This window comes from Nycticebus coucang, chromosome 19 (genome assembly GCF_027406575.1).
Source record: "Nycticebus coucang isolate mNycCou1 chromosome 19, mNycCou1.pri, whole genome shotgun sequence".
Lineage (NCBI taxonomy): Eukaryota > Metazoa > Chordata > Mammalia > Primates > Lorisidae > Nycticebus > Nycticebus coucang.
Genome location: NC_069798.1, coordinates 42,938,803 through 42,965,519, shown reverse-complemented (window position 1 = coordinate 42,965,519; position 26,717 = coordinate 42,938,803). Strand labels below are relative to the sequence as shown.

Here is a 26,717-nt window from a genome sequence, read left to right as displayed (position 1 = left end):
AATTTTCTTTTATAATATTCTCTAGTATGGCTTCCATTCCTCTGGGGCATTCTTCTTCCCCTTCTGGAATTCCTATAACTCGTATGTTGGAACGCTTCATAAAGTCCCATAATTCTGACAGTGAACGTTCTGCTTTCTCTCTCTTCTTTTCTGCCTCTTTTACTATCTGAGTTATCTCAAAAACTTTGTCTTCTACCTCTGAAATTCTTTCTTCAGCATGGTCTAACCTGTTGCTGATACTTTCCATTGCATCTTTAAGTGCCCTGATTGACTGTTTCATTTCCTTCAGCTCTGCTATATCCTTTTTATATTCTTCATATCGTTCATCTCTTATTTGATTCTGTTTTTGGATTTCCTTTTGGTTATTTTCCACTTTATTAGCAGTTTCCTTCATTGTTTCCATCATTTCTTTCATTGTTTTCAACATGTGTATTCTAAATTCCCTTTCTGTCATTCCTAACATTTCTGTATAGGTGGAATCCTCTGCAGTAGCTACCTCATGGTCCCTTGGTGGGGTTGTTCTGGACTGGTTCTTCATGTTGCCTGGAGTTTTCTGCTGATTCTTCCTCATGGGTGATTTCTTTATCTGTTTCCTTGCCCTAATTTTCCTTTCACTTCCTCTTGCTCTTTAAGTTCTCGTGCCTGTGGAAGTTGCGGGTGGGTTTAGACGGATTGAACACACGCGACCACTTGCCGGTTTTCCACTGTTTTAGTCCTCCTCTTGGGGTCCAGAAGTCTCTTGCTGACTCCCTGTATCCTCTCAGGGGTGATGATAGGCAGATCCCACCAGCCAGAGATGCCTGGAGTCCTATATCCCCAGACTCACGGTGCCCAGATGCAAGGAAGCTGCTACTCGGCTGCCATCTTGCTCCGCCTCCACCAATATTAGTGATTTTTGAGGGGAAAAAACCTTTCTTCAGGCATGATCTGAATGAATCCTGTTTACAGACAGGACGTGGCAGAATTGATTTTCTCGATATTTCTTCCAGTCCGTGGATTTTTAATTACCTTGCATTCATTATTACACTCAAGCAAATATATTTATCCCTCTCTTGAATAAGAATTGTGTAGAGGAGCTCCTTTTTCATACTCATCTGTTATTCCCAAATGTGAAATGAGCATCAGACAGTCGCAGGGTCTGTTTACCGGTACTGATTTGACTTGATGCTAGCTATCTGTTATGGACAATGGATGGGAAGTATGGATAGTATACTACATGGACTAAAAAAAAAAAAAATCTATCTTCTGAATCTATTTCATTCATTGCAGTTGGATTTACTTTAAAAGCTGCCAAATAGGTAGAATGCTTTTTTCCATGATCCGTTTAAAGAGGAGGTAGGTGTATGTGTGGCAGAACATGAAGAATATGACTTTGCTCTCTGTGTTTGGTTACTAGGATTACAACTCTTTTGTACACTTTCCTCCTGTTACTTTCTCTTTCTAAATGTGGTATGCTTCCTCAGAACATTGCATATGGGTCTGCCCTTTTTTACATCTTCCTCAACCATGGGATTATAGTTGGCCGTCTAGCCTAGTAAATCAAAGTTGGTGAGGTTTGCTGGCTAGCTAACTGAAATCACTGGACTAAATGCTTTCTTATTGCTTTTCTAGGATTGCAGGGATGATGTTGGTGGGTCTCAGAATGCTGGCATGCTGGGCATCTTAGTAAAAACTGGTATGTATCTTCTATATAAGCCTTTAGTAGGCTTGGCACCTGTAGCTCAAGCAGCTAAGGCACCAGCCACATATACCAGAGCTGGCAGGTTCGAATCTAGCCCGGGCCTACCAAACAACAATGACAACTACAACCAAAAAGTAGCCAGGTGTTGTGGTGGGTGCCTGTAGTCCCAGCTACTGGGGAGGCTGAGGCAAGAGAATCGCTTAAGCCCAGGAGTTGGAGGTTGTTGTGAGCTGTGATGCCATGGCACTCTACCCAGGGTGACAGCTTGAGGCTCTGTGTCAAAAGAAAAAAAAAAGCCATTTGTAAAACATGATGGCTCAATACCTAATTGCTTAAAGAACAATCTTTTCAGAAATGGCAGAGCCCTGGGCACTTTTATTGTTTTTCTGCCACAAAGCAGAAATAAAATGGGTTTAGGATTATAGGGGGAAAGACCGTGAGAGAGGGTCTGGCTGTATAAACCTGATCAGGACTCAGGTTTTTTAACGCTTATCCAGAGATAATCATACGTAGTTGACAATTAGCATTTTTATGATTTCCTGTACATACAATTCACCACACCGGAATGGAACAAAGGACCATGGATTCTGGTGAGCTATAAAAATACCTTTTATTTGTGTGTTGGCTATAAGATGATGAAGTTCATCTCTTTAGGAACTGGCCAGCTTAATGATCTGATTCTTTGTGTTACTATTTTTCACTTTTATTTCTTCTTTTTTTTTTAATAAATTTTCTAATTTTTTTTTTTTTTATGATGGAGTCTTGCTCTTTCTTGGACTGAACTCCTGAGCTCAACTAATCCATCCACCTCAGCCTCCCAAAGTGCTAGGATTACAGGTGTGAGCCACCATGTATGGCTGTATGGCACTTAAAAATATATATACAAAAAACTTTTTTTCTTGTCTTTTCACTTACTGTTTTTAGTAATTAAAAGTTTAGGAAGTTATATCCTACACCAAAATTGTTTGTATGGTTCCTCATATAAATTTAGGGGAAAGGAACAATCTTGCTAGGGGGTATTTAGCTAATACAGTAAGTATTATGACTACCCTGGACTGGATAAGTGTCATGGTCCTGATCGCAGCTCTGCATTGACTAGCTGTGCAAGAATCTGGTTGAGACTCTTCCCTTCTCTAGGCCCTTCAAGAGTGATGGGGTCGGCCTGGTCCCATCTGACCCTCATAGTAATCCATGTGGAGTCCTTTCAAGGTAGGGAAAGAACAAGCATGGGAGCTGTGAGTAGGGTTGACTACTGTTGCTTTAGGAACGTACAAGTTTTTTTTTTAATCTATAGTGAAGAGGTCCCTGCCCTTTACCCCACCTCTAGATGACCCCTGCTACATGTGGAATAGCACATGACAGCCAGAAAATCTTTTCCAAGGATTGTCATTGGGCTCTTATAAATCAAATAGCAGACAAATGGTTCCATAGATGTCTGTCTCTGTGAGTTCATTTGCCTGGTTTCCTATAATGGTAGTTTCCTATTAATGGTAGTTTTAAACAGTAACAGTAAATTTTCCCTTTTGCGAACAGTAACAGGCTGTTCACAAAAGGAAAAATTTAAACATAAAAGTCATGAAAGAGTTACCATTGGGAAGTTTTTAGAAAAAGTAACTGTGATGTTGTTGAAGAAAGTGTGGTTGTATAAAAGCTATTTTGACTTTAAAAATAGAAATAAGAATATGTAATTGGAGCTATAATTGAATGAGAAGTATGTGGCAAGGTTCCATAGGAACTAAGACTGAAAAAACCATCTTCTTCTTGTGGGGCCTGGAGTGAACCACTGGAGCCTTGCAGATATCGGCTGGAATCTAATTGCTCTAGAATGAAAACAGTGGGTTTTTGTCATTTCTCTGTGAAAGTGATCTTCCCCTTGCTAGGAACATTATCATACTCTTATGATAGAAGCACATAAAATAAAGTTAAGAAAAATAACCACACTCCCCTGTATCTTTATATTCAAATTCTTGCCTTTTGCAGTTTTATTTTCTGGTTATTAAAGAAAACTTCAGGTAACTATTTTTGCCCGTGTGTATTATTCTCCTGAATGTTATCTTTCCTTGCTCGTGTGAGTAAGGATTTACACTAAGCTGCACAGCGCGACCTATCCCAGCTCCCCCTGGCTGGTCTCCACTGGCTCTGCCTTCTTTTCTGACTGGCAGTTGGTTGTGACCAGCCTACCATGGAGGCATCACCAGTTTAGTCTTAGAGAAGCCAAGAGCATAATGTAATCACATCTAAAATGTGTAATTAGTAAAGCGGCTAAGTCCAGCTCATGAAAACAGGCGTATTTGTACTGTTGATTTTTGGTCATGAATATGCCCCCTGTTCTAAAAGCATGCAGAACAGCCAGCTCCATGGATAAATGGTAACTTGTGCAGTGCAACATTACTAGGCTTCCCTGTGTCTAAAAGTTACTGTAAATATTTTAATGCATAGTCAACAATAAACACTTTTTTTTTTTTTTTTTTTGTAGAGACAGAGTCTCACTTTTATGGCCCTCGGTAGAGTGCCGTGGCATCACACAGCTCACAGCAACCTCCAACTCCTGGGCTTAAGCGATTCTCTTGCCTCAGCCTCCCGAGTAGCTGAACAATAAACACTTTTTGTGAATAGTCTCGAGCAGTTGTGTTTCTCACTGGGCAACACAAAGTAGATGCTCAGTGTACTTTGCTGATTTATTTGGTAATAAGGCTTTTTGGCTAATCCTAACCAGAATGTATTTCTGCTTATCATGTAAAACAATCCTTTAGGGAAAAAATGGGATGTCTCTGTCTTATATCATCAACCTAGCCTCCTGTATCCTCCCTCCACTCATCATTTACCCACAGGGAAGCACAAGTTGCTGCACTGAGTAATTCAGACTGCTTCATTGGCTCAGCCAACACTGCTGAGCACCTGCTGTGTGCCAGGCACAGTGCGAGAACTAGAGCATACACCTAAGTTAATTGTGTCAATCTGTACTTTAGGAACCCCACCTGTTGAGCCAGACTAAGCAAAAGCATTCTAGAAACCCTAATTTCCATGGGAAAAAAAAAATTATGTACTTCCCCCTTGGGCCAGGAAGTAGGTCGTATAGCAGTAGTCAGTCACTAGTTTGCCTATGAGACCCAAGTAGAAACCTTGCAGAGGAGTTTATACTTAATAGGATTTCAGCTTGAGAAAAAAACTCAGTGGAATTTGCTACATGGACCATATTCTGGGCAGGTGCCTTGAGAGTGCCAATGTGAGTGAGGTACATATTAATTACCTCTGTACATTTGATGCTGGTTCCTTTCTGGTAAGAATTTATAGTCAGCAAGGTAAGAGAGGAAACGTCTTCAGCACAATACGAATGTGTGGAAAGTAGAGGTTTTCATGCTTTGCATTTGCCAAGCAAAGTGCCTTAAAGCAGTAGTTGTAGAGAATGGTGGGCCTGTTGTTGTGGGAACTGGGCTTAGGCACCGAAAACTGGAAAAGGCAGAACAAATAGCAGAGATCATAGAAAAAGGGATGAGAGAACAAGGAGAAAAAGTGCAGAGCGGAGCAGCAGTCTACATGTCTTCCCTCCATTCCTTCTTCCATCCAGTCTTTAAAAAAATATTTATGGAATAGGACGGCGCCTGTGGCTGAGTGAGTAGCGCGCCGGCCCCATATACTGAGGATGGTGGGTTCGAACCCAGCCTCAGCCAAACTGCAACAAAAAACAGCCATGCATTGTGGCAGACACCTGTAGTCTCAGCTACTTGGGAGGCTGAGGCAAGAGAATCTCTTGAACCCAAGAGTTTGAGGTTGCTGTGATCTGTGATGCTACAGCACTCTACCGAAGGCAACAAAATAAGACTCTGTCTCTAAATAAATACATAATATTTATGGAATGTTTACTGTGTGCTAGTCACTGTGTTAGGTGCTGGGAGTACACTGGGGCATAAAGCACACAGAGTTCCTGCTCTCAGAGAGCTTCCTGTCTTAGATGTGAGACAGACATTCAAAAAATGCATAATTACAAATTGTTCTAAATGTTGTAGAGGAGAGTGAATAACACCATGGGGATCCAATTTCAACAGGAAGAGGGGGAGAGAGGCTGACCTGAAGCATGCAGAAGGTAGTCAGGTGAGAAGAATGTTCTAGGCCTAGGGAATAGCAAGTGTGAAGCCCTCAAAGGAGCCAGGTCCAGCCTAGGACTGCAGCCTGGTGGCTTGGCCAGATGACAGCGGGCCTGGAAGGCAACAGTAGAGATTCTGGATTCTTCCTGAAGGGCATTAAGACCCATTAAAGGTGTTTAAATAGGCACCATGTGCCTTCTGGTTTACATTTGCAAAAGTTCTCAGTGACCACTGTATGGAATGATTGCTGTGCTGTGTTGGGCCAGGGACAGTAGGCTGTCTTGAATTCGAGATAATGGAGAGTTAGACCGCAAGCCTGTCATGTGGCGCCTGCCTCATGGCTTATCCTGCCTGGCTCAGCCTGGGAGCATCCTTCACGGTCTCCACCCCAGCCCTGGACACTCGGCCTGGCAGCAGCACACGCTGTTCCCAGTCACCCTCCAGAGCTGAGTCGGCTGCCCTCCGGGGTCTGGGCTTCCCTTTTAAAACATGGGTTTAGTCACCTGTCTATCATTACGGTTGAAGGTAGGGCAAAGAAAATTTTGTGAACTATGAAGATTTGAAGGGAACTTCAGCTGTCTGGTGACCTGGTACTGGGTGACTGTTCATTCTGAATGAGCAGAAGGCCTGGGAAAATGCTGAAAGTGACATTTCTTTGCATGGCGTCATTGCATCCTAAAGCCTCAGTACAAGGTGCTTTGGGAAACAAGCAGCCCTGATTCTCTAGTAATTGTGGGGGTGGTTCCTTGGTGGCTGGGTGCTCTCAGGCTGTGATTAGTTTGGCATTCCAGCGGTAGCCTTTGTTCACTGGCTTTACTTTTGTTTTAGGGAAATACCGAGCAGCAGATGAAGAAAAAATTAATCCAGCTCCTTACTTAACTTGTGAGAGCTTTCCTCATGCTGTGGACCACATTCTACAGCATCTACTATGAACCACTGTGTGCATCTGAAGCAACTTGAAACGCAGCTTTTAGTGTCTGGAACGAATCCCTTACCAGCTCAGCGCCAGCACCATAGACACACACCACTCAGTGCTGATGGTGTTGTAACCCTCTTTTATTGTGCATTAATTAGAAAGAAAGGTATTGAATTGCAGCCAGCAACTAAGCCTCGCTAATCCCTTTTGTTTTATTTTGTAACAAAAGATGAGACCCAAAGAAAGGGAAAGCTGAGATTTTTGTGCCATTCCTCTTAAAATATTCATCAGGTTGGGCAGGCCTGGGAGGGAGAAACTACTGCAGAGGAAATGTTCTCTGCTATCTTCTCACTGGAAAACAGGGAGAGGAAATTCAGACTGTAAATAAAATTGAATGGTGGTTTTTAAATTATAAAGTAATCCATTAAAAGGTGCATTAGGCTGTAGTTTTAATATTCACTTCAACTGTGAAATCCATCAGAAGTGCCAAGGAGAGTATGAGACATAAGCAGCCAAGCAAATTGTCCTATAGCTGGAGTGATACAGGAATTTGCTTTAACAGATGTTGAAAACTAGATTTTCTACTGTATTCCCAGCATGGGTGACTTCTTTTTCTCTTCATTAGCCAGAGATGACTAATTTAAATTTAGAACCAGATTTTAATTTAAAATAATATTTCCATTAATAACCTATTCATTGCAGATACCTATTATACTGTGTAACAGTTGTTTTGGAAATTTTATGTAAAATTAAAACTATCAGTATTTTACAGATGTTTTAATTAGACATTGTTATTAACAGGAACAGTGCAGAAACTAAAATCAAGCCTTTAATGTCTTATAGACCATGCATTTTTGAAGTTAGTGTCCACCAGGGTCCTATTAACTGTACATTTGCAAGATTTCATTATTTTTGCCTCTGACACTATGGGAAAAATCTTTTAGACGCTTTTGGGACAGATTCAAGCTTTTATGTACTTGGTTACTACAGCTGTAAAATGAAATCTCATCTTGTAGAATGGATTATTCTTATGTTAAACCCACCAAAATGAAGGGGACTAAATAGGTAATGATTTTCCTAGTGCATTTGCATAGTGTGATAATCCTGGGCCTCCACAGTTGTTTTACGGGGCTCTTGGGCATTGAATTATTAGAATGTAATTGTACATCATTGTAGTGTTCACCGTATTGAAACTCACCCTGATGTTAATGAGCTTCTGGTTTTGATGCTTGTTTAGAGATCAGCTTGGTCTTGGATGGAAGGAAGGGGAGCTAAATAAACGATAGTCTGCTGAGCACTCTGTTCTTGTTTTTGCAAACACCCCAACTTAGAACTCACACATCCTAGGCTATAAAAGACAGATGTAGTATGACTAACACTCCAAATCAGAAGGACGAGTGGGGAGGCCAAGCCTCCTTGCCTCTCACACCTCTCTCTTTATCTGGGAAATAGAGATAATGATAGTATCTACCACACAGGGTCGGTGTGAACATTAAATGCATGAGCCACGTGTGCTGTGCATTTGCCGTGATGATGATGCAGGTGAGCAGGACTGTCCACGGTTAGTAATCTGAAAAGGGTTGGTAAGATTTATCTCTATAGTTATCTCAGTGGAAGGTCTTTCTGAAGATTAAGAGGGATACCCTGCTATATCCAGACTTCTCAGGGCAAAGCCACATACGGAGAGAATCTCACACAGAGTGCTGTGTGGCACCTGGTGGGTGGGCTGTGCTCAACTTTGGCCTGTTTCCTGGGGGCCTGGGTCAGTTTTGCCGTGGAACAAGCATTCCCAAGTGTTTACTGGTTACTGTGCACTGAGTGCCCTGATTGTCATGGGAAATAGGTGTGTAAGAAAAGGGGGGGGCGGGGTTCCCTTGAGGACCCTTTCTAGTTGAAGAGCTAAAGAGAATATACAAGACATTACTCAACATTGTGAAGAGCCAACTCCAGTGTCTCCTCCTTTGATGTCTTCTCCTTGATGTCCGCGCGGCACTTGTTAGAGTGTGCATACATCTTCACATGGCTCTGCTTCCCCCAGATAGGACTGCATCACACAGGCACTCAGATGGCTAGTGAACCAATAAAAACTGACTGTAAACATAAGAATTCAATGCTAGAAAGCATAGATGTGGGTAGGGAGGAGAAACAGTTGCATTTTAGACTTGATGCCTGTAGGGTAGCCCCCATTAGACACTTGGAGGTAATGGATCTGGTGCTCTGGAGACAAGTTAGAGCTAAAGCTCTAACTTCACTCAGGAAGTGAACAGAGGAGCAGGAGTGGGTCAGATCTGCGCATAATGTACCCAGCTGGGAGAAACAGCCTCTCTCCTTTCCTCCATCCTTGTATATTCTACCTGTGGGCCATGAACATCTTTATTTGAGATACTTATTAAGCATACAGGGCTTGCTACCCTGCACACAGATTCATGAGGATAACTAAAAATCTGTAACATTCCAATCAATGTTAGTCATGGCTCGTTACTCTGTCATGGGCCTCATGGAGGAAATTTAATAACTGACATATCTGAAGGGCCTCATTTTCCAGCCATCCCATTTAAAGGGCTATTTTGTATTATCCTTAAGGACAATGTTTGCATCAGTTTTACTGTCATTCTGTTCTGGGCCAGAAAAGGGACCAGGTGACATCTTGGGAATAGAGAGGTTATTAGAGAACACTCATTGTTAGGAGTTGGTCGTCTCAAATCTGCTGGGCACCAGGTCCATGTGCAGTGGGAGGGGGACAGACAGGTGGTCCCACCCACTTCTCACAAACCTCCAGAGTCAGCCCCAGGCTTGTAGGCACTCTACCTCCTAGTGTTCTCAGTCTATCAGAGCTGATGGCCAGGACAGCAAAAGGGTGCTAGCTCACCCCACTCTAAGTGACAGTTCTACCAAACTTCACCTATTGCTGTGATGTCAGAAATTCCCTGGAAATGATAATGTCTGTCACTTCACCTTTTAAAACTTTAAGTAGCACGTTGAACAGAAAAGTTAAAAATGCCTACATTGATTATGTGCAATTGGTTTTGGATCAATGGTTCATGTAGAATAAAACTGAAGTCCCTGGGCACCTATAATAAAGAATTTGAAAACTGCACTAATGTGTTTCACTAAAACCCTACCTTGAGAAGTAGGATACCTTTATGACATTAGCAGTTGTTTGCATAGGGATGTGTTTGTATGACCAAGTCAAAAAAACTTTCTTGAGCATAAACACACAAGGCCTTTGCTGACTTGTGTATCAACCAGTCATCAATGCTTTCTATCCCAAAGCATGTTGCCATCTTTAAGGAGCAGCAGCAAGGTCCCAGAGCACCAGAAATCATGTGTCTTAATACAAACTGTCTGAACATCAGTTTTGATTTACTTTTTTCAGTGCTTACCTGTCATACAGAGCTCAACTGTTTCACTGGCTGATGTGCCTGAGAAAATCAGATATTTATTAAATATTTCCTGTAGGTAAAAAGCAGGAAGACAAAGCTGAAGGTAGTGCTTGCTCCCAGGTTGCATGTCTTCTAGTTGGGGAACTGAAGCAGGCAAAGATATATCTGATGATACAAAGTGCTCCACAAGTTCAAAATGGTTTTATATAAATCCTCTCGGTGAAGAGGCCACCTGCAGAGAGCTGAGAGTGTAGGTACAAAAGCCACAACTTAGCGTCTGAAGCACATGCAACGCTCAGCCTTTGGCCTATGCCATTTTAAATAATGTTTTATTCATTCAGTAGGAGTGGGAAAAAAGTACCACAATTATGCAGCTTACATTTGAGGAAGGTAAACAGTATACATATGCACATACACGGCTACCTAAAGCGGTGAGACCTACCCATAGCGATGACGTAAGGGTACAGCCTGCAGGAATGCGGTTTGGTGCACCTGGGCCCTGCAGGTGATCTGAATGAGTGCCAACAGCCACGAGAATTCTGCAGGCAGACAGCTAACCTTAGTTGCCAACATCTGAGATTGCATCAGGAGATTCAAATGCAAATCAATTACAGGGTTTTCTAGGATAATTGGAGGAGCTGGCAATGTTGGGTGCAAATTTCCATGTTCATGTGGAGCTGAAGTCACTGCTGTGTCCTTCGAGGAATCGCTAGCCCTCTCCAGCTCACCACAGTTCTCACCCCGGCCTTTCCTTACACTCAGCTTACTTGACTCATTTGCTACCATGTTTCATGCTCCTAGAGGCCTTTGAGTTGTCACTTCTGCTTTAGAAGAAAATACCACATGTTGGGTTAAGTTAAATCTTCCAACAGCTACCAGGCCAATCTCCTATATAAATTTACACTTTTAGCGTACTTTAAAAAAATAACCATAACCAACCTCTAAAACATAGCAGGTAAATCCTATGTGTTGGTCTTTTTTTTCTAAAAGCCCCACTAAGAGTAAGGAAATGAAGAAGGGATGAGCCGCAATGGACAGCTCACAAAAGGATAGTAGAGGAGCTGCCAGTGGACAAAAAACTAACAGTAATTTGGAAGGTGGGAAGTGGGAGGCATGTTTTTAACTAAAATCAGTGCAAATTCATCCTCAAGGCTTAGAGGTAGCAGGTTGAAAGTGAGGGGCCAGGGAGGGTTGAAAAGTGAGGAACTGGTTAAAAGCTGGAGCCCCAGAAACTCGCCCCCACCCACAGCAGCCAAATGACCATCCCTAGCCAAGGCAAGCGTGGGTTTTTTCCATTATTCTCTGGAAAAGTGGAACCATGGGATTAAGGCCTCAGGGACAGTGGGCATGGTGGTGGGCCGTAGTGAAACACAGGGCTGGGAACAGGAATGAGGTGTGGATACGCTCATTCTACAGTACTCCTCTGGTCCCTGCTCCCTTGGGACACCAGGACCAGAGTGGAGATAGAGGGAGTTGAAAGCTTATCTGGTACGTTTGGCCATTTGGAAAAGAATGCTGATGGGCACCTGATGGATCTGCAGAGTCGAGGACTTATGCTCATGAAGAAGTCTAATTCCAGCTTAAACTGAAATCTTTTCTATTTTAAATTTGTTGTATAAGGTATATTTTCAGTGTGCTACGTTTTCCACAAAATGACATTTTAGAATAATCCACTCAAAACAATACCAAAAAAGTGCTTTGCTTTTGCTTAAAAGGGTAAAATCCTTTGCAATACTTAGCTATCAAAAATGCCCCCTTTCCTGGAAGTTTCTACCCTCTGGAGGAATCTGCCTACAGGGGTGAAGAAAACAAGGCAAGAAAAAGAATAGATAATTTTCCACAGGTATGATGAGATCTAGTTTAAGAGAGAAGTGGCGTTACTTAGTGGAAGCCTTAACATGTATCAGGAGTTGAAAGCAGATGCCTCGGATTGTGGGTTTCTGAGGGAGACACTTCTAAACTGCTTATAACTACATAAGAAAGGGGGGAGCCTGAGAACAGGGAAGACTCTAGAAGCTCAGGTGCCCCATACGGAGACCCTGCTTAGCATCTGAAGCAAATACAGCACTCAGCCTCAGACAAGGGTGTGGCAATGGAAAGAGAAGGGCATAGCACACTGAGTGTGAGATGTGCAAAGTGTCGAAAGACACTTGGGGGTCAGAACTCCAAACCCTCAGGTGCGGAGCTGGTGGTGATAGTGTGTAGTCACCCCTGCTATTAGCTCTGAAATCAACATACTCTGTGACACTTCTAAGCGGGACTATTTTGGTTGGGGGTTGCTGGTTGGGGTCAGAATTCGGGGAGCTGCTGAGGCTGGTGGGGGTCAGAATTAGGGGAGCTGATGTGATTCAGAATATTGTCAAGAATGAAAGAGAGGCAGACACATTCCCTCCACTGCGCCTCCCTTAACCACTTTTAAACTGTTGCCTGGTCAGTCTGTCAAGCTTAACCGATAGCTGTTGCCCCAAGTCAGCCCCAACCTGTGCATGGCCAACACAACTTTTCTAACTACAGCTTTTCCTCCTAAAGTTCACAAACGAGGAATATTGCGGGAAATTATTCATGAAAATTTTATGAAATCTAATTGTAAGGAAAATTTCCATTGTCTGACCTAACAGCACACATACATGTATGTAGTTGAAATCTTCACCGTTCTGCTGACTTCAATAATGATAAATTAATGAAAATATCTCAGAGTCCCAAAGAACACAGTTGTTGAAATTAATCCAGTCTTTAAGAATAACTTTCTGTTTTCCATTCCACTCATTAAGTTCTTTTCTCACTCACACAAATAAACTTGGGGACCTCTGAAAAGCTCCTCCCTTTCTTCTTAGTGGCCAGGTCAGGGTGAATGTGATTTCAAACAGACTCGAACTCTCTTTGCCAGGCTGAGTATCTCTGAGTCATGTTCTTTGCTGAAGGTTTGGTGTGAGCTAGCACATCCAAAAAGTCGGCAGTGGTCACTGTATCCAAGTGCATCCCAGGTAAATTGCTGCTCTCTAGGTTAAAAACACAACAACGACAGCACAACAATCGACCTCTGGTGATCAATGCTCTTGAAATGCTAATAGACCTTCTTTCAAGACAATGCATAATGCAGCATTCTTAATGGTTAATGCAGCAAAAGGCAAGACTACAGAGGACGGTGGGGGTGGGGGTGGGGGTTCTTTAATGTGCACCTGAGTTAGCCCCTAAAGGCCAGACAAAAAATGGTGACTCAAATGTATCGTTATTAAAGTATTATTTAATATTTATATAGTGCTTCAAATGAATCTAGCCCAGCATCAGAATGTGCCAGAGAAATAAAAGCCTGAGCCCTAAAGAGTTTATCATCTGCGAGCAAAGTCAATCCCACACAGAACACCAAAGAAGGAATGTGCTGAGTGCGTGCAGGATGATGATCTGACCAAAGAACGTATTGCAGGTATAAAGAGCACCAAGAACGGGCTCCAGGCTCCATCTGCTGGCGAGAGCAGGACTTTTCAACACAAATTTCTCTCCCAAAGCACTTTCATAGAGATCCCAACCATACCTGACTGGTGATTTTCAAGCATGCTGAAGATCTTCCTCACAGGCCTCATGGCTGCCTCCCTGCAGACCAGCTTAATGTCTGAGCCCGAGTAGCCCTCAGTTTCCTGAAACAGCCACAAACCCAGCCATTGGTCAGCAGGCAGAATACTGGTGGCCATTACACTCTTACAGGCAGGGCCAGGGATTGGAAGCTCTGTTTAGATTCCGTATCTGTCACCCATCAACACTAGACACCGATTTTCAGATAAATAGTGCTTGAGGAAAAATGCTACAAATGTGTTTGGATAACTTAAGTAGCTGGGGAAAAAATAAACTTCCGAACACCATCCAAAAATATTTTAAGATGCTGGTGAAAGACTGAGGCACCTTGTGCGCAAATCCAAGGATGATCAAATTCGGTAGGAACCTTTGTTCTTTTAACTGCCCTTGAGAAACCTCAGAGAACCTCAAGTGTTCACCCAAAGCAGGCAAGGTTTCTACAACACACCCTGGGAAGGGTCACCAGTAATAACAGAGGAGATTTTCTGTTTGTGAAAGATTTTCATTTAATCATTACAATAATCCTTAGTGGCTTACCTGATGCCCGTTTTACAGATGGAGACACTGAAGCTCAGAGAGTAAGTGACTTCCCTGAGGTAACACAGCTAACAAATAGCATGGCCAGGACTTGACCATAGGTTCTGAGTCTAAACCCTATGCTAGTTCCAGAACCTCACATTGTTTCTCCATGCTTGAATCTTTCCAAGTGACAAAAAGCTAATTCTTTGATGAAGAAGAGGCCCATTGAATTGCTGGGGAAGCTTGGATCTTTTCTAAGTGTCTCAGGGTCCTAATGGTTCATGGTAAGACCCTGTCTAGAAGATGATCACATGGTGGCCCCTTGGCCTGCATGCATCTCCTCCAGGCAGCCCACCTGGCTCAGCACACTGTAGTCCAGGTCTGTGCGCAGCTCCAGGGCTGTGCTTTTGCTCACAGGGGGCAACCAGTGGTGGATCATGGCCTGCCTGGCCTCCTGGCTGGGGAGACCAACCAGAATCCTCTTTTCCAGGCGGCGTAACATGGCACAGTCCAGCTCCCTGAAATCACATCAGAAACAGCTGGATGGGGCAGCAAACACACTTCTTAAGCAACAACTATATTTTAAAAACAAGTTAGTATTGCAGGAAGCAATTCTGAATTTTAACTATCACTCTACATCTATGTCTGAGTTGATGGGACAGTTACTTTTTCTCCTGTTTGGAGAAAAAATTGGTATAAGAAAAAGAAGGGAAAGAAAAGAGGGAGGAAAGAAAAGGAAGGGAAGGAAAGAAAGTGGGAGGAGAAAGGAAGAAAAAGACAACATATCCTCAGAAAGAAACATTCCCCCCAAAAACTTCTCATGCAAAGGACATAGTTTTAGGTGACTTTAATTTGAGGAGGGGGCTAACTAACAGCTACCAAACATGAGTTCATTGCAGTTATAACATGAATTATTCAATCTCATCTTTCCACTGAGTAAATTATTCCTGAACAATAACTTGGGCAGTCTTCCAGAACTCTCATTCATTCTGGAATGAATGACCAACTCATTCCATTATGCTGGTGGATGTAGGGCCAATGCCCCTTCCTTGGTGCTCAACATACATGTGAATACCTGGTTCTCACTCCCTTTCAACTAGTGGTTTTAGCATCTATTAATGATCTTTGTCCAAATCAATTATTTCACTAAAGGTTGCAAATGGTGATTTTTGAATATATTTTTCATTCTAAAGGTATTTGGAATTATTGCAGAATTATATAGACCTATTACTCTGTATGTAAAGTAGAGCTTTCCCTCACCAACTAAGGCAATTTGGTTACTCTGAAATCCATGCCTTTTGTCAACAAATCATTTTGAGTGTGTCTGTAAACTCTTTATATGTTAGCTTTTCAAGTTCTTTGAGGGGAGGGAAACATCTGTTTGATTTTCTAGGATAGAAATCAGGAAATGCTTGTTCATCAGCCTGGTGTAACCATTGATAGAGTGTCACAGTAAAAACATTGTCACCAGATATTTCTCATATATAAAGATACTTAGAATGTCCAAAGTGCCCTCCCATTTTTCTTACTCTTATTCTGAATGTATGTTACAATATTTCCTTTTAAATTGAAAAAAAAAAAAAAACACAAAACGCCATACTTCCAGGAAGCATATAGAAATCCAAAATTGGACTAACCAAATTTCTTTAAAGATTTTGCCTTTTCTTCGCCTATTATTCCTCTATGCCTGAGCTGAGAATCCGCAGTCCAGGGCTGCCTCACTGGCAGTAACAATTATTTGCCTTGTTCTTTATCAGTTTTACCTGGTTAAAATTCATCTCACATCAGAGATTCAGCCACTTCTTCCCTTGCACAATCATCTTCCTCTCGAGGCCAACATTTATATTCAAGGCACAGGGTCAAGGAAAAGAAAAGAGCATGCTTCACAACAGAACTTCACCTCCCATTCCAATCCATGCTGAGCTCGTCTTTGCTTCAAGAGGCCTTTGCTTGTTCTCACACCCAATAATAACATGCAGCCAGCAGGCATCAAAACGAGGCCCTGATTTTTGATTGGTCAGTGCTCATACCACACTGGTTGCTCAGTATTTTGAATATCACCCCTGTCCATAAGCTGCAAAGATACATTGTCCTTCATATCCAAGGACATTGCAGTTGAAGGCTGGCCATGTTATTAAGGTTAAAATAAAAACACTTACTTGCTGATCAACTTTTTTTTTTTTTTTATTGTTCGGGATTCATTGAGGGTACAATAAGCCAGTTACACTGATTGCAATTGTTAGGTAAAGTCCCTCTTGCAATCAGGTCTTGCCCCCATAAAGTGTGACACACACTAAGGCCCCACCCCCCTCCCTCCATCCCTCTTTCTGCTTCCCCCCCCATAACCTTAATTGTCATTAATTGTCCTCATATCAAAATTGGGTACATAGGATTCATGCTTCTCCATTCTTGTGATGCTTTAATAAGAATAATGTCTTCCACTTCCATCCAGGTTAATACAAAGGATGTAAAGTCTCCATTTGCTTTAATGGCTGAATAGTATTCCATGGTATACATATACCACAGCTTGTTAATCCATTCCGGGGTTGGTGGGCATTTAGGCTGTTTCCACATTTTGGCGATTGTAAATTGAGCTGCAATAAACAGTCTAGTACAAGCGTCCTTATGATAAAAGGATTTTTTTCCTTCTGCGTAGATGCCCAGTAATGGGATTGCAGGATCAAATGGGAGGTCTAGCTTGAGTGCTTTGAGGTTTCTCCATACTTCCTTCCAGAAAGGTTGTACTAGTTTGCAGTCCCACCAGCAGTGTAAAAGTGTTCCCTTCTCTCCACATCCACGCCAGCATCTGCAGTTTTGAGATTTTGTGATGTGGGCCATTCTCACTGGGGTTAGATGATATCTCACGGTTGTTTTGATTTGCATTTCTCTAATATATAGAGATGATGAACATTTTTTCATGTGTTTGTGAGCCATTCGTCTGTCGTCTTTAGAGAAAGTTCTATTCATGTCTCTTGCCCATTGATATATGGGATTGTTGGCTTTTTCATGTGGATTAATTTGAGTTGTCTATAGATCCTAGATATCAAGCTTTTGTCTGATTGAAAATATGCAAATATCCTTTCCCATTGTGTAGGTTGTCTCTTTGCTTTGGTTATTGTCTCCTTAGCTGTACAGAAGCTTTTCAGTTTAATGAAGTCCCATTTGTTTATTTTTGTTGTTGTTGCAATTGCCATGGCAGTCTTCTTCATGAAGTCTTCCCTCACGCCAATATCTTCCAGTGTTTTTCCTATGCTTTCTTGGAGGATTTTTATTGTTTCATGCCTTAAATTGAAGTCCTTTATCCATCTTGAATCAATTTTTGTGAGTGGGGAAAGGTGTGGGTCCAGTTTCAGTCTTTTACATGTAGACATCCAGTTCTCCCAACACCATTTGGGAGTCTTTCCCCCAAGGTATGTTCTTGTTTGGTTTATCAAAGATTAGGTGGTTGTAAGATGTTAGTTTCATTTCTTGGTTTTCAATTCAATTCCAAGTGTCTATGTCTCTGTTTTTGTGCCAGTACCATGCTGTCTTGACCACTATGGCTTTGTAGTACAGACTAAAATCTGGTATGCTGATGCCCCCAGCTTTATTTTTGTTACAGAGAACTGCCTTAGCTATATGGGTTTTTTTCCGGTTCCATACAAAACGCAGAATCATTTTTTCCAAATCTTGAAAGTACGATGTAGGTACTTTGATAGGAATGGCATTGAACAGGTAGATTGCTTTGGGAAGTATAGACATTTTAACAATGTTGATTCTTCCCATCCATGAGCATGGTATGTTCTTCCATTTGTTAATATCCTCTGCTATTTCCTTTCTGAGGAGTTCATAGTTTTCTTTATAGAGGTCCTTCACCTCCTTCGTTAGGTATATTCCTAGGTATTTCATTTTCTTTGAAACTATGGTGAAGGGAGTTGTGTCCTTAATTAGCTTCTCATCTTGACTGTTATTGGTGTATACAAAGGCTACTGACTTGTGGACATTGATTTTATATCCTGAAACATTACTGTATTTTTTGATGACTTCTAGGAGTCTTGTGGTTGAGTCTTTGGGGTTCTCTAAGTATAAGATCATGTCGTCAGCAAAGAGGGAGAGTTTGACCTCCTCTGCTCCCATTTGGATTCCCTTGATTTCCTTGTCTTGCCTAATTGTATTGGCTAGAACTTCCAGCACTACGTTGAATAGTAAAGGTGACAGAGGACAACCTTGTCTGGTTCCAGTTCTAAGAGGAAAAGCTTTCAGTTTTACTCCATTCAGTAGAATATTGGCTGTGGGTTTGTCATAGATAGCTTCAATCAGTTTTAGAAATGTGCCACCTATGCCTGTACTCTTCAGTGTTCTAATTAGAAAAGGATGCTGGATTTTATCAAATGCTTTTTCTGCATCTATTGAGAGGATATTGTGATCTTTATTTTTGCCTCTGTTAATATGGTGGATAACGTTTACCGACTTGCGTATGTTAAACCAGCCTTGCATCCCTGGGATGAAGCCTACTTGATCATGATGAATGACTTTTTTGATGATAAGCTGTAATCTATTGGCTGGGATTTTGTTGAGAATTTTTCCATCTGTATTCATGAGTGAGATTGGTCTGAAATTCTCCTTTTTGTTTGGGTCTTTTCCTGGTTTTGGTATCAGGGTGATGTTTGCTTCATAGAATGTGTTGGGGAAGATTCCTTCTTCCTCAGTTTTTTGGAATAATTTCTGCAGTACAGGAATAAGCTCTTCCTTGAAGGTTTGATAGAATTCTGGAGTGAAGCCATCTGGACCAGGGCATTTTTTAGTTGGAAGCTTTTTTATTGTTTCTTTGATCTCAGTGCTTGAAATTGGTCTGTTCAAGAGCTCTATTTCTTCCTGGCTGAGTCTAGGGAGAGGGTGTGATTCCAAATATTGATCCATTTCCTTCACATTGTCAAATTTCTGGGCATAGAGTTTCTGGTAGTATTCAGAGATGATCTCTTGTATCTCTGTGGGATCAGTTGTTATTTCCCCTTTATCGTTTCTGATGGAGGTTACTAGAGATTTTACTTTTCTATTCCTCGTTAGTCTGGCCAATGGTTTATCTATTTTATTTATTTTTTCAAAAAACCAACTCCTTGTTTCATTAATTTTCTGAATGATTCTTTTGTTTTCAATTTCATTGATCTCTGATTTGATTTTGGATATTTCTTTTCTTCTACCGAGTTTAGGCTTAGATTGTTCTTCTTTTTCCAATTCCATAAGATCTCTTGTGAGATTGTTGATGTGCTCTCTTTCTGTTTTTTGAATGTAGGCATCTAAAGCGATGAATTTTCCTCTCAAAACTGCTTTTGCAGTATCCCACAGGTTTTGGTAGCTTCTGTCTTCATTGTTGTTATGCTCAAGGAAGTTAATGATTTCCTGTTTTATTTCTTCCTGCACCCATCTGTTATTCAACAGAAGATTGTTTAATTTCCATGCCTTTGGGTGGGGTTGAGCATTTTTGTTAGAGTTGAGTTCCACCTTTAGTGCCTTATGGTCTGAAAAGATACAAGGTAAAATTTCAATTCTTTTGATTCTGTTGATATTTGTTTGTGTCCCAGGATATGATCAATTTTGGAGAATGTTCCATGGGGTGATGAGAAGAATGTATATTCTTTATCTTTGGGGTGGAGTGTTCTATATGCATCTATCAAGCACAGTTGTTCTAGGGTCTCATTTAAATCTCTTATATCCTTGTTTAATTTCTGTTTAGAGGATCTGTCCAGCTCTGTAAGTGGAGTGTTAAAGTCCCCTGTTATGATGGTATTATCAGATATCATATTGCTCAGACAATGTGATTGCTCAGCAATCATATTGCTCAGCAGAGTAAGGTCTGCTTCAAGAATCTGGGAGCATTTAAATTGGGTGCATAAATATTTAGAATTGAAATGTCTTCTTGTTGTAGTTTTCCCTTGACCAATATAAAGTGACCATCTTTGTCTTTTTTGACTTTAGTTGCTTTAAATCCACATGTATCTGAAAATAAGATTGCAACTCCTCTTTTCTTCTGAATTCCATTTGCCTGAAAACTTGTCTTCCAACCCTTGACTCGGAGCTTTAATTTGTCTTTTGAAGCCAGGTGCGTTTCTTGCAGACAGCAAATGGATGGCTTGTGTTTTTTAATCCAGTCAGCCAATCTATGTCTCTTCAGTGGGGAATTCAAGCCATTAACATTTATTGAGATAATTGATAAGTGTGGTAGTATTCTATTCGTCTTATTTGGTGAGAGTCCATTGCTTAGTTTTATCTTTTGCATCAGTGTGGAGGTTAGGTTCTGTCCTTTGATTTCTGAGTTCTTACTTTGCTGCTGATCCATTGTGGTGGTCAGTGTGCAGAACAGGTTGAAGTATTTCCTGTAGAGCTGGTCTTGTTGTGGCGAATTTCCTCAATGTTTGTATATCTGTAAATGATTTGATTTCTCCGTCAATTTTGAAGCTTAACTTAGCAGGGTACAGAATTCTGGGCTGGAAATTGTTCTGTTTAAGTAGATTAAAGGTAGATGACCATTGTCTTCTTGCTTGGAAAGTTTCATTAGAGAAGTCTGCGGTCACTCTGATGGATTTGCCCCTGTAGGTCAACTGGCGCTTACTCCTGGCAGCTTGCAGAATCTTTTCTTTTGTCTTGACTTTGGACAGGTTCATCACAATGTGTCTTGTAGAAGCTCGGTTAGAGTTGAGGCGACCTGGGGTCTGATATCCCTCTGAAAGCAGTGTGTCAGAATCTTTGGTGATGTTTGGGAAATTTTCTTTTATAATATTCTCTAGTATGGCTTCCATTCCTCTGGGGCATTCTTCTTCCCCTTCTGGAATTCCTATAACTCGTATGTTGGAACGCTTCATAAAGTCCCATAATTCTGACAGTGAACGTTCTGCTTTCTCTCTCTCCTTTTCTGCCTCTTTTACTGAGTTATCTCAAGAACTTTGTCTTCTACCTCTGAAATTCTTTCTTCTGCATGGTCTAACCTGTTGCTGATACTTTCCATTGCATCCTTAAGTTCCCTGATTGACTTTTTCAGTTCCTTCAGCTCTGCTATATCCTTTTTATATTCTTCATATCATTCATCTCTTATTTGATTCTGTTTTTGGATTTCCTTTTGGTTATTTTCCACTTTATTAGCAATTTCCTTCATTGTTTCCATCATTTCTTTCATTGTTTTCAACATGTGTATTCTGTTTGTTTTTTGTGGTTTTTTTTTTTTTGGCCAGGGCTGAGTTTGAACCCACCACCTCCGGCATATGGGACTGGCGCCCTACTCCTTGAGCCACAGGCGCCGCCCTCAACATGTGTGTTCTAAATTCCCTTTCTGTCATTCCTAACATTTCTTTTCAGGTGGAATCATCTACAGTAGCTACCTCATGGTCCCTTGGTGAGGTTGTTCTAGACTGGTTCTTCATGTTGCCTGGAGTTTTCTGCTGATTTTTCCTCACGAGTGATTTTCTTTGATCTGTTTCCTTGCCCTAATTTTCCTTTCACTTCCTCTTGCTCTTTAAGTTCTTGTGCCTGTGGAAGTTGTGGGCGGGTTTAGACGGATTGAACACACGCGACCACTTGCCGGTTTTCCACTGTTTTAGTCCTCCTCTTGGGGTCCAGAAGTCTCTCGCTGACTCCCTGTATCCTCAGAGGAGTGATGATAGGCAGATCCCACCAGCCAGAGATGCCTGGAGTCCTATCTCCCCAGACTCACGGTGCCTAGATGCAAGGAAGCTGTTACTCGGCCGCCATCTTGCTCTGCCTCTCTCGCTGATCAACTTTTTTTCTTTTTTTTGTAGAGACAGAGTTTCACTTTATCGCCCTCGATAGAGTGCCGTGGCCTCACACAGCTCACAGCAACCTCCAACTCCTGGGTTTAAGCGATTCTCTTGTCTCAGCCTCCCGAGTAGCTGGGACTACAGGCGCCCGCCACAACGCCCGGCCATCTTTTGGTTGCAGTGTGGCTGGGGCCGGGTCTGAACTCGCCACCCTCGGTATATGGGGCCGGCGCCCCACCGACTAAGCCACAGGCGCCGCCCTCGCTGATCAACTTTTAAATTAACTAAGACTGCACTTAAATTTGGGAGTGAAACCAATCACCTCTGCTGCTTCTTGAAACTCCACTAAAACAATACTGAGGGGGGTTTTAAGGGCATAAACCTACAAAAGCAAGGACAGTAAGAGATGAATTGATGGAAACCAAAATGTTAAGGCTGGAAAGCATAATGGTGAGTAAAAATCAACTTTTCAGAACTGAGAAGCTGCTCTAAATTATCAGAAATGAAAGCCAAGAAACAGTCTGATTTGAATCACAGAATCCCCAAGAGACTTGGAATTAGCAGTATCTCATACCTTTAGAGGAAAGGGTCAGGTAGGTTGAAAATAAGGAGATTGGTTGACAGTTTGTATAAGAAAGACTTAGATCACAGATTACTTTCCCACCTCTACTAATGAAGGAACTGCCTCTCCTATTTCTCAGAAGCGGGTAAGGTGGAGAGTCTCTAGGCTGGGAACATCAGGCACAAGTCAGAACACTGGACTGTGTTGAAGCAATGAGTTGAACCATCTCTGGATTATTGGAAGCCAACCTCTTACTCTCCAGGCAGGAGATTGCAAGAATCTTCTACAAATCTGACCAGAGAAAGAGAAAGACCCAAGGACACTGATATTGGTGGTTCACAATAGCCCAGTCAGATCCCAATACATAGAGCCCATAGTTGGCCTTTCCTACCCACCAAGAGCTTCCCGTGGGTTTTTTTCTTAGTGTGTCTGTCCTTGTCAGGCAGCCAAGGAGACTCACATCTTTGTAACACCTCCAATAGGGAGGCAGAGCCCCAGACAAGTAAATGGGTGGGGGGAGGGGGATAAAAAGAATCTTGAAGGAAATAGGATTCTTCAGGGAAATGTAACTTCAAAAAATGAGTATTCTTGGAGACCGATAAGAAAATATTGTTGTGAAACAAGAAGAATGTCTTAGCCCATTGTGTGGTGCTATTGATATAACAAAATGCCTGACACTGGGTAATTTATAAAGAACAGAAATTTACTTCTCAGTTCTAGAAGTTGAGAATTCAAGACCAAGGCATTGGCAAGTTTAGTATCTAATGAGAGCCTAGTTTCTGCTTCAAGATGCTATGTCCTCCAGAGGAGAAGAATGCTGCGCCCTCATAAGATGGAAGGCAGAAAGCCCTTTCATAAGGACATTAATCTATTCATGAGGGCTTCACCCTAATCATCTAAACATCTCCCAAAGGCTCTACCATTCAACACTGTTGCATTGGGGGATTAAGTTCAAAACCATGTTTGGGGGGATGCATTCAGACCCTGGTAAAGAGAATGCAGTTTAAAAAGAACATTCAGAGAAAAACAACAAAATACAATTACTTGAGAACACAAAATATGGTAGAAGAAATTAAAAACACAGTGGAAAGTTCAGAAGGAACTCTGAGCTGGGAAATCTGCTGTAGAATAGGACAAGAAAGATAGACATAGAAAGAAATTCCAAAAAAGAAAGAAAATATTTCAAAAAATATATGACATACAAATAATAGGAGTTCTAAAAAAAAGAGAATAGAGAAAATAGAGAGGAGTAGTCAATGAAATAATTCAAAGAAATTTTCTGGAACTCTAGGAAATGACTTTCTGGATTTGAAATATTAATAAAAGCTAATGATTAATATTTACTAAGCGGCAGGCACTATCTCAAGCATTTTACAGGTATTAATTCATTTAATTCTCACAATAACCAAATGAGGTAGGTATGAAGATTTTAACTCAGTGTGTTTCTGAAGTCTGTGCCACAGTTAACTGTAAGTGGATTCCGAGTCACATCGTGGTGACACTTCAGACCCCAGAGAGCAAGGAAGGATCATAAAAGCTTCCCAAAAGAAAAAACAGGTTAGATAAACAATAAGACTTCTTAACAGCCATATCGTGAGATATGAAAAGAAAATAGAACAGTGCCTTTGAAATTCTGAGGAAAAATAATATCTAATGTAGAAATCTCATGATAAAACAATCAATTAGCTGGAGGATAGAATAAAGATATTTTCAACATACAGAGCCTAAAAAAAAATTACTCATCTACCTCAAATTCTGGAGGACTCCCAAAGTAGAGGATAAACCAAACCAAAGAGCTATAAGGGATTTGAAACACAGAGGGTATGAGAAGAAAGAGAAGGCATCTCTAGGATGAAAAGATGAAATCCCAAGGTTTCCTCTACATATGAAGCATGGAGGACAATCCCTTCCATTTAGAGCTCATAAGAAGGCTCTGGAAGACATGGCTCCAGAAGATGAAATTGACAGAATACCTATCAAGAGTCAATCCAGACAGCTAGCAGAGTTGCAACTGAATTAAAGGGAAGAGAAGATGAAGTGAGGAGCAGAAGAAAAGGAGGAAGAGGAGGTGCAGATCTTTTAACAGGGAATAAAACCATGACACCCACGCTTTAGAAATTCAGTTCAGTTAGGTGATATTTACCACTTCTGTATTATCTCTGCTAAGCCTCCCATGTATAGAAATGAATAAAACAAATCCTCAGCTAATTTTTTAATAAGTAAAAGTGATAATAGGGAGGATTGGGCCTTGACCTGCAGAAATGTCACTGCTGTAAACTTCAAAGACAAATTAAGACTCGATATCAGACTGAAAACCAGGAAGGAAGGGAAAACAAGCCCTTAGAAATGGCAATGCTGGGGGTGATGAGCAGTTGCCATTTTTCTTCCAAGGCCTTTCCTTGGACCAGCTGCTTCCCCCTACAAAGCAAGGGACTGCAGGTCGGTTCCTTTGTACAGGCACCTTTGTGTTGTCTCCTTCCCATCCAGACTTCTGATTTAAAGGAAGACCAGAATGCTCTGGGAAAATGGAGTGGAGCAGAGAGAGGTGGGAAAACAATCCCTCACTATAGATGTCTGTATTGATCAGTGAATGCCCTAAAGCAAGAGAGTCACCTCAAAACTGCTTGTGGGCACAAAATAAGTGCAACTCTCTGACAGCCAGGCCTGATGAATGCACTTTTCATGACATCAATAATAATACAATCATACAAGGGAGGAAATGGAGGACAAATGGAATGTACCCAGGAATCATTCTTTATGCCAATATATTTACAGGAAAAAACTTAACCTGTGACAATCCTTAGTTATTTTGAGTTTTAAACCTGGCTATTCTGTTCTCATGTCTCCTTTCTTTTGGTTTTTTAGTGCTTCCATCACCTCAAAGGTCTAAACAACTAGCAAGCGTGAGATATGTAAAATGTGTGAAATGCAGCAAATGCTTACAGACCTCAGAGCCTGGCCCACCAGACCTACGCCCACTGCTGGATAAAAGGTGCAGCAGCCACTGGCCACCTCCATAGTTCACATGAGTTCCTTGTGTCTGATCACCCGAGTGCATGCACCAAACTTTCAGGTACCTGCCCAAGTCCCTTGTCCTCTCTCCCCTGTTAAAACACAAGTTTTCTGAAACAGAGGTCATTGCAAGTTTTACAGAATTTGGAAGCAAACATAATTCTAATTTGTTCCTTCAATAGTTAAAGTATATTAAGTGCAAAGTATCTTAGCATGGTAAGAGAAAGCAGACTTCAGTTTTGCAAGCAGTCTTTGTAGTATGTCCATAACCACCATGAACTGAATAGTCATGACCATCCTTGAAGAGCAGATTAAGTGATTGCAATATCCCCTGGTTACGAATGGAGAGCCAATGATTAAAGCATTGTCTTCCACAGAGAGCCCTGTATCAGCTGACCTCTCCTCTCCCTGCAATTCCCACTTGGGCCAAAGTGGTCTGCTTGCCATTCCCTTAATCCATTTTTTCCCATCCTAGTTCTGAATTCCTAGTCACTCCATTTCTTTATGTGGAGCTTCCACTTTGTCTATCAAAAGTCAAGTCATGTTTACATGCCCACATCAAGTGTTCTCTACCTTATAAAGGCTTTTACACACACACACACACACACACACACACAGAGTCTGAAAATTAAGTCTGCAAACTCATTCTAGAAAAAGTGCTACATACCTCATTGCTGAATATCACAGATCACAGCTCGGTAAGGTTTCATAACCTTGGTTTATCAGTGTCTCACAGCTGTGTTCCTGTTGACATGTGTCTTGCTGAGTGGCACTCATTATTGTTTTTACATGTTTTTGTGTACTGTATAATGACAGCTCTTATGGCCTTTCCAGAAAAAAGTTCCAAAATTGCTTTGAAGGGTGAACTAGATATTGGTGTCAGTGCATGGTTTCCCTAGGGGAGAACTTCAACGGTGACTGTAGTGATATTCAACAATGAGGAATGTAGCACTTTTTCTAGGGTGAGTTCATGAACTTAATTGTCATATTGCGCATTTATAAGTCATTAGAAATTGCCTCTCCCTGGTGTATAATTTTCTTCTACTCATTGTCTGTCCCAGTCACATGGTGCTGGCTATATCCTCACCTCATAGTTACCTGTGCTCGTATCTCATCAATTGTCCCATCAGGTTACTAGATTCCAGCAGCTGAGGATTATAGACCACATGTCTTTGATCCCCTCTCACTCTATCCTGCAGAATACTCAATAGGTACTTAAGAAATACCACTTGCAAGATGAA

General features: G+C 41.5%; 2 protein-coding genes across 3 annotated transcripts in view; one reads left to right on the top strand and one right to left on the bottom strand.

The window, feature by feature from the left end:
- HDHD2 (haloacid dehalogenase like hydrolase domain containing 2) overlaps window positions 1-7,976 on the top strand; it is a 41,173-nt gene extending 33,197 nt beyond the window's left edge. Inside the window, exons 5-6 of the mRNA XM_053571237.1 lie at window positions 1,612-1,675; window positions 6,595-7,976. Coding sequence (XP_053427212.1) covers window positions 1,612-1,675; window positions 6,595-6,698 — 168 coding nt within the window. The 3' untranslated portion in view covers window positions 6,699-7,976. The remainder of the gene's footprint in view (window positions 1-1,611; window positions 1,676-6,594) is intronic.
- A 3,067-nt stretch (window positions 7,977-11,043) lies between these two features.
- Window positions 11,044-26,717, bottom strand: part of KATNAL2 (katanin catalytic subunit A1 like 2) — a 56,126-nt gene continuing 40,452 nt past the window's right edge. For both annotated transcript variants that reach the window (XM_053571234.1, XM_053571235.1), the window contains exons 12-14: window positions 14,510-14,672; window positions 13,598-13,700; window positions 11,044-13,064 (exon numbers count right to left, since the gene is read on the bottom strand). In XM_053571234.1, coding sequence (XP_053427209.1) covers window positions 12,925-13,064; window positions 13,598-13,700; window positions 14,510-14,672 — 406 coding nt within the window. In that variant the 3' untranslated portion in view covers window positions 11,044-12,924. The remainder of the gene's footprint in view (window positions 13,065-13,597; window positions 13,701-14,509; window positions 14,673-26,717) is intronic.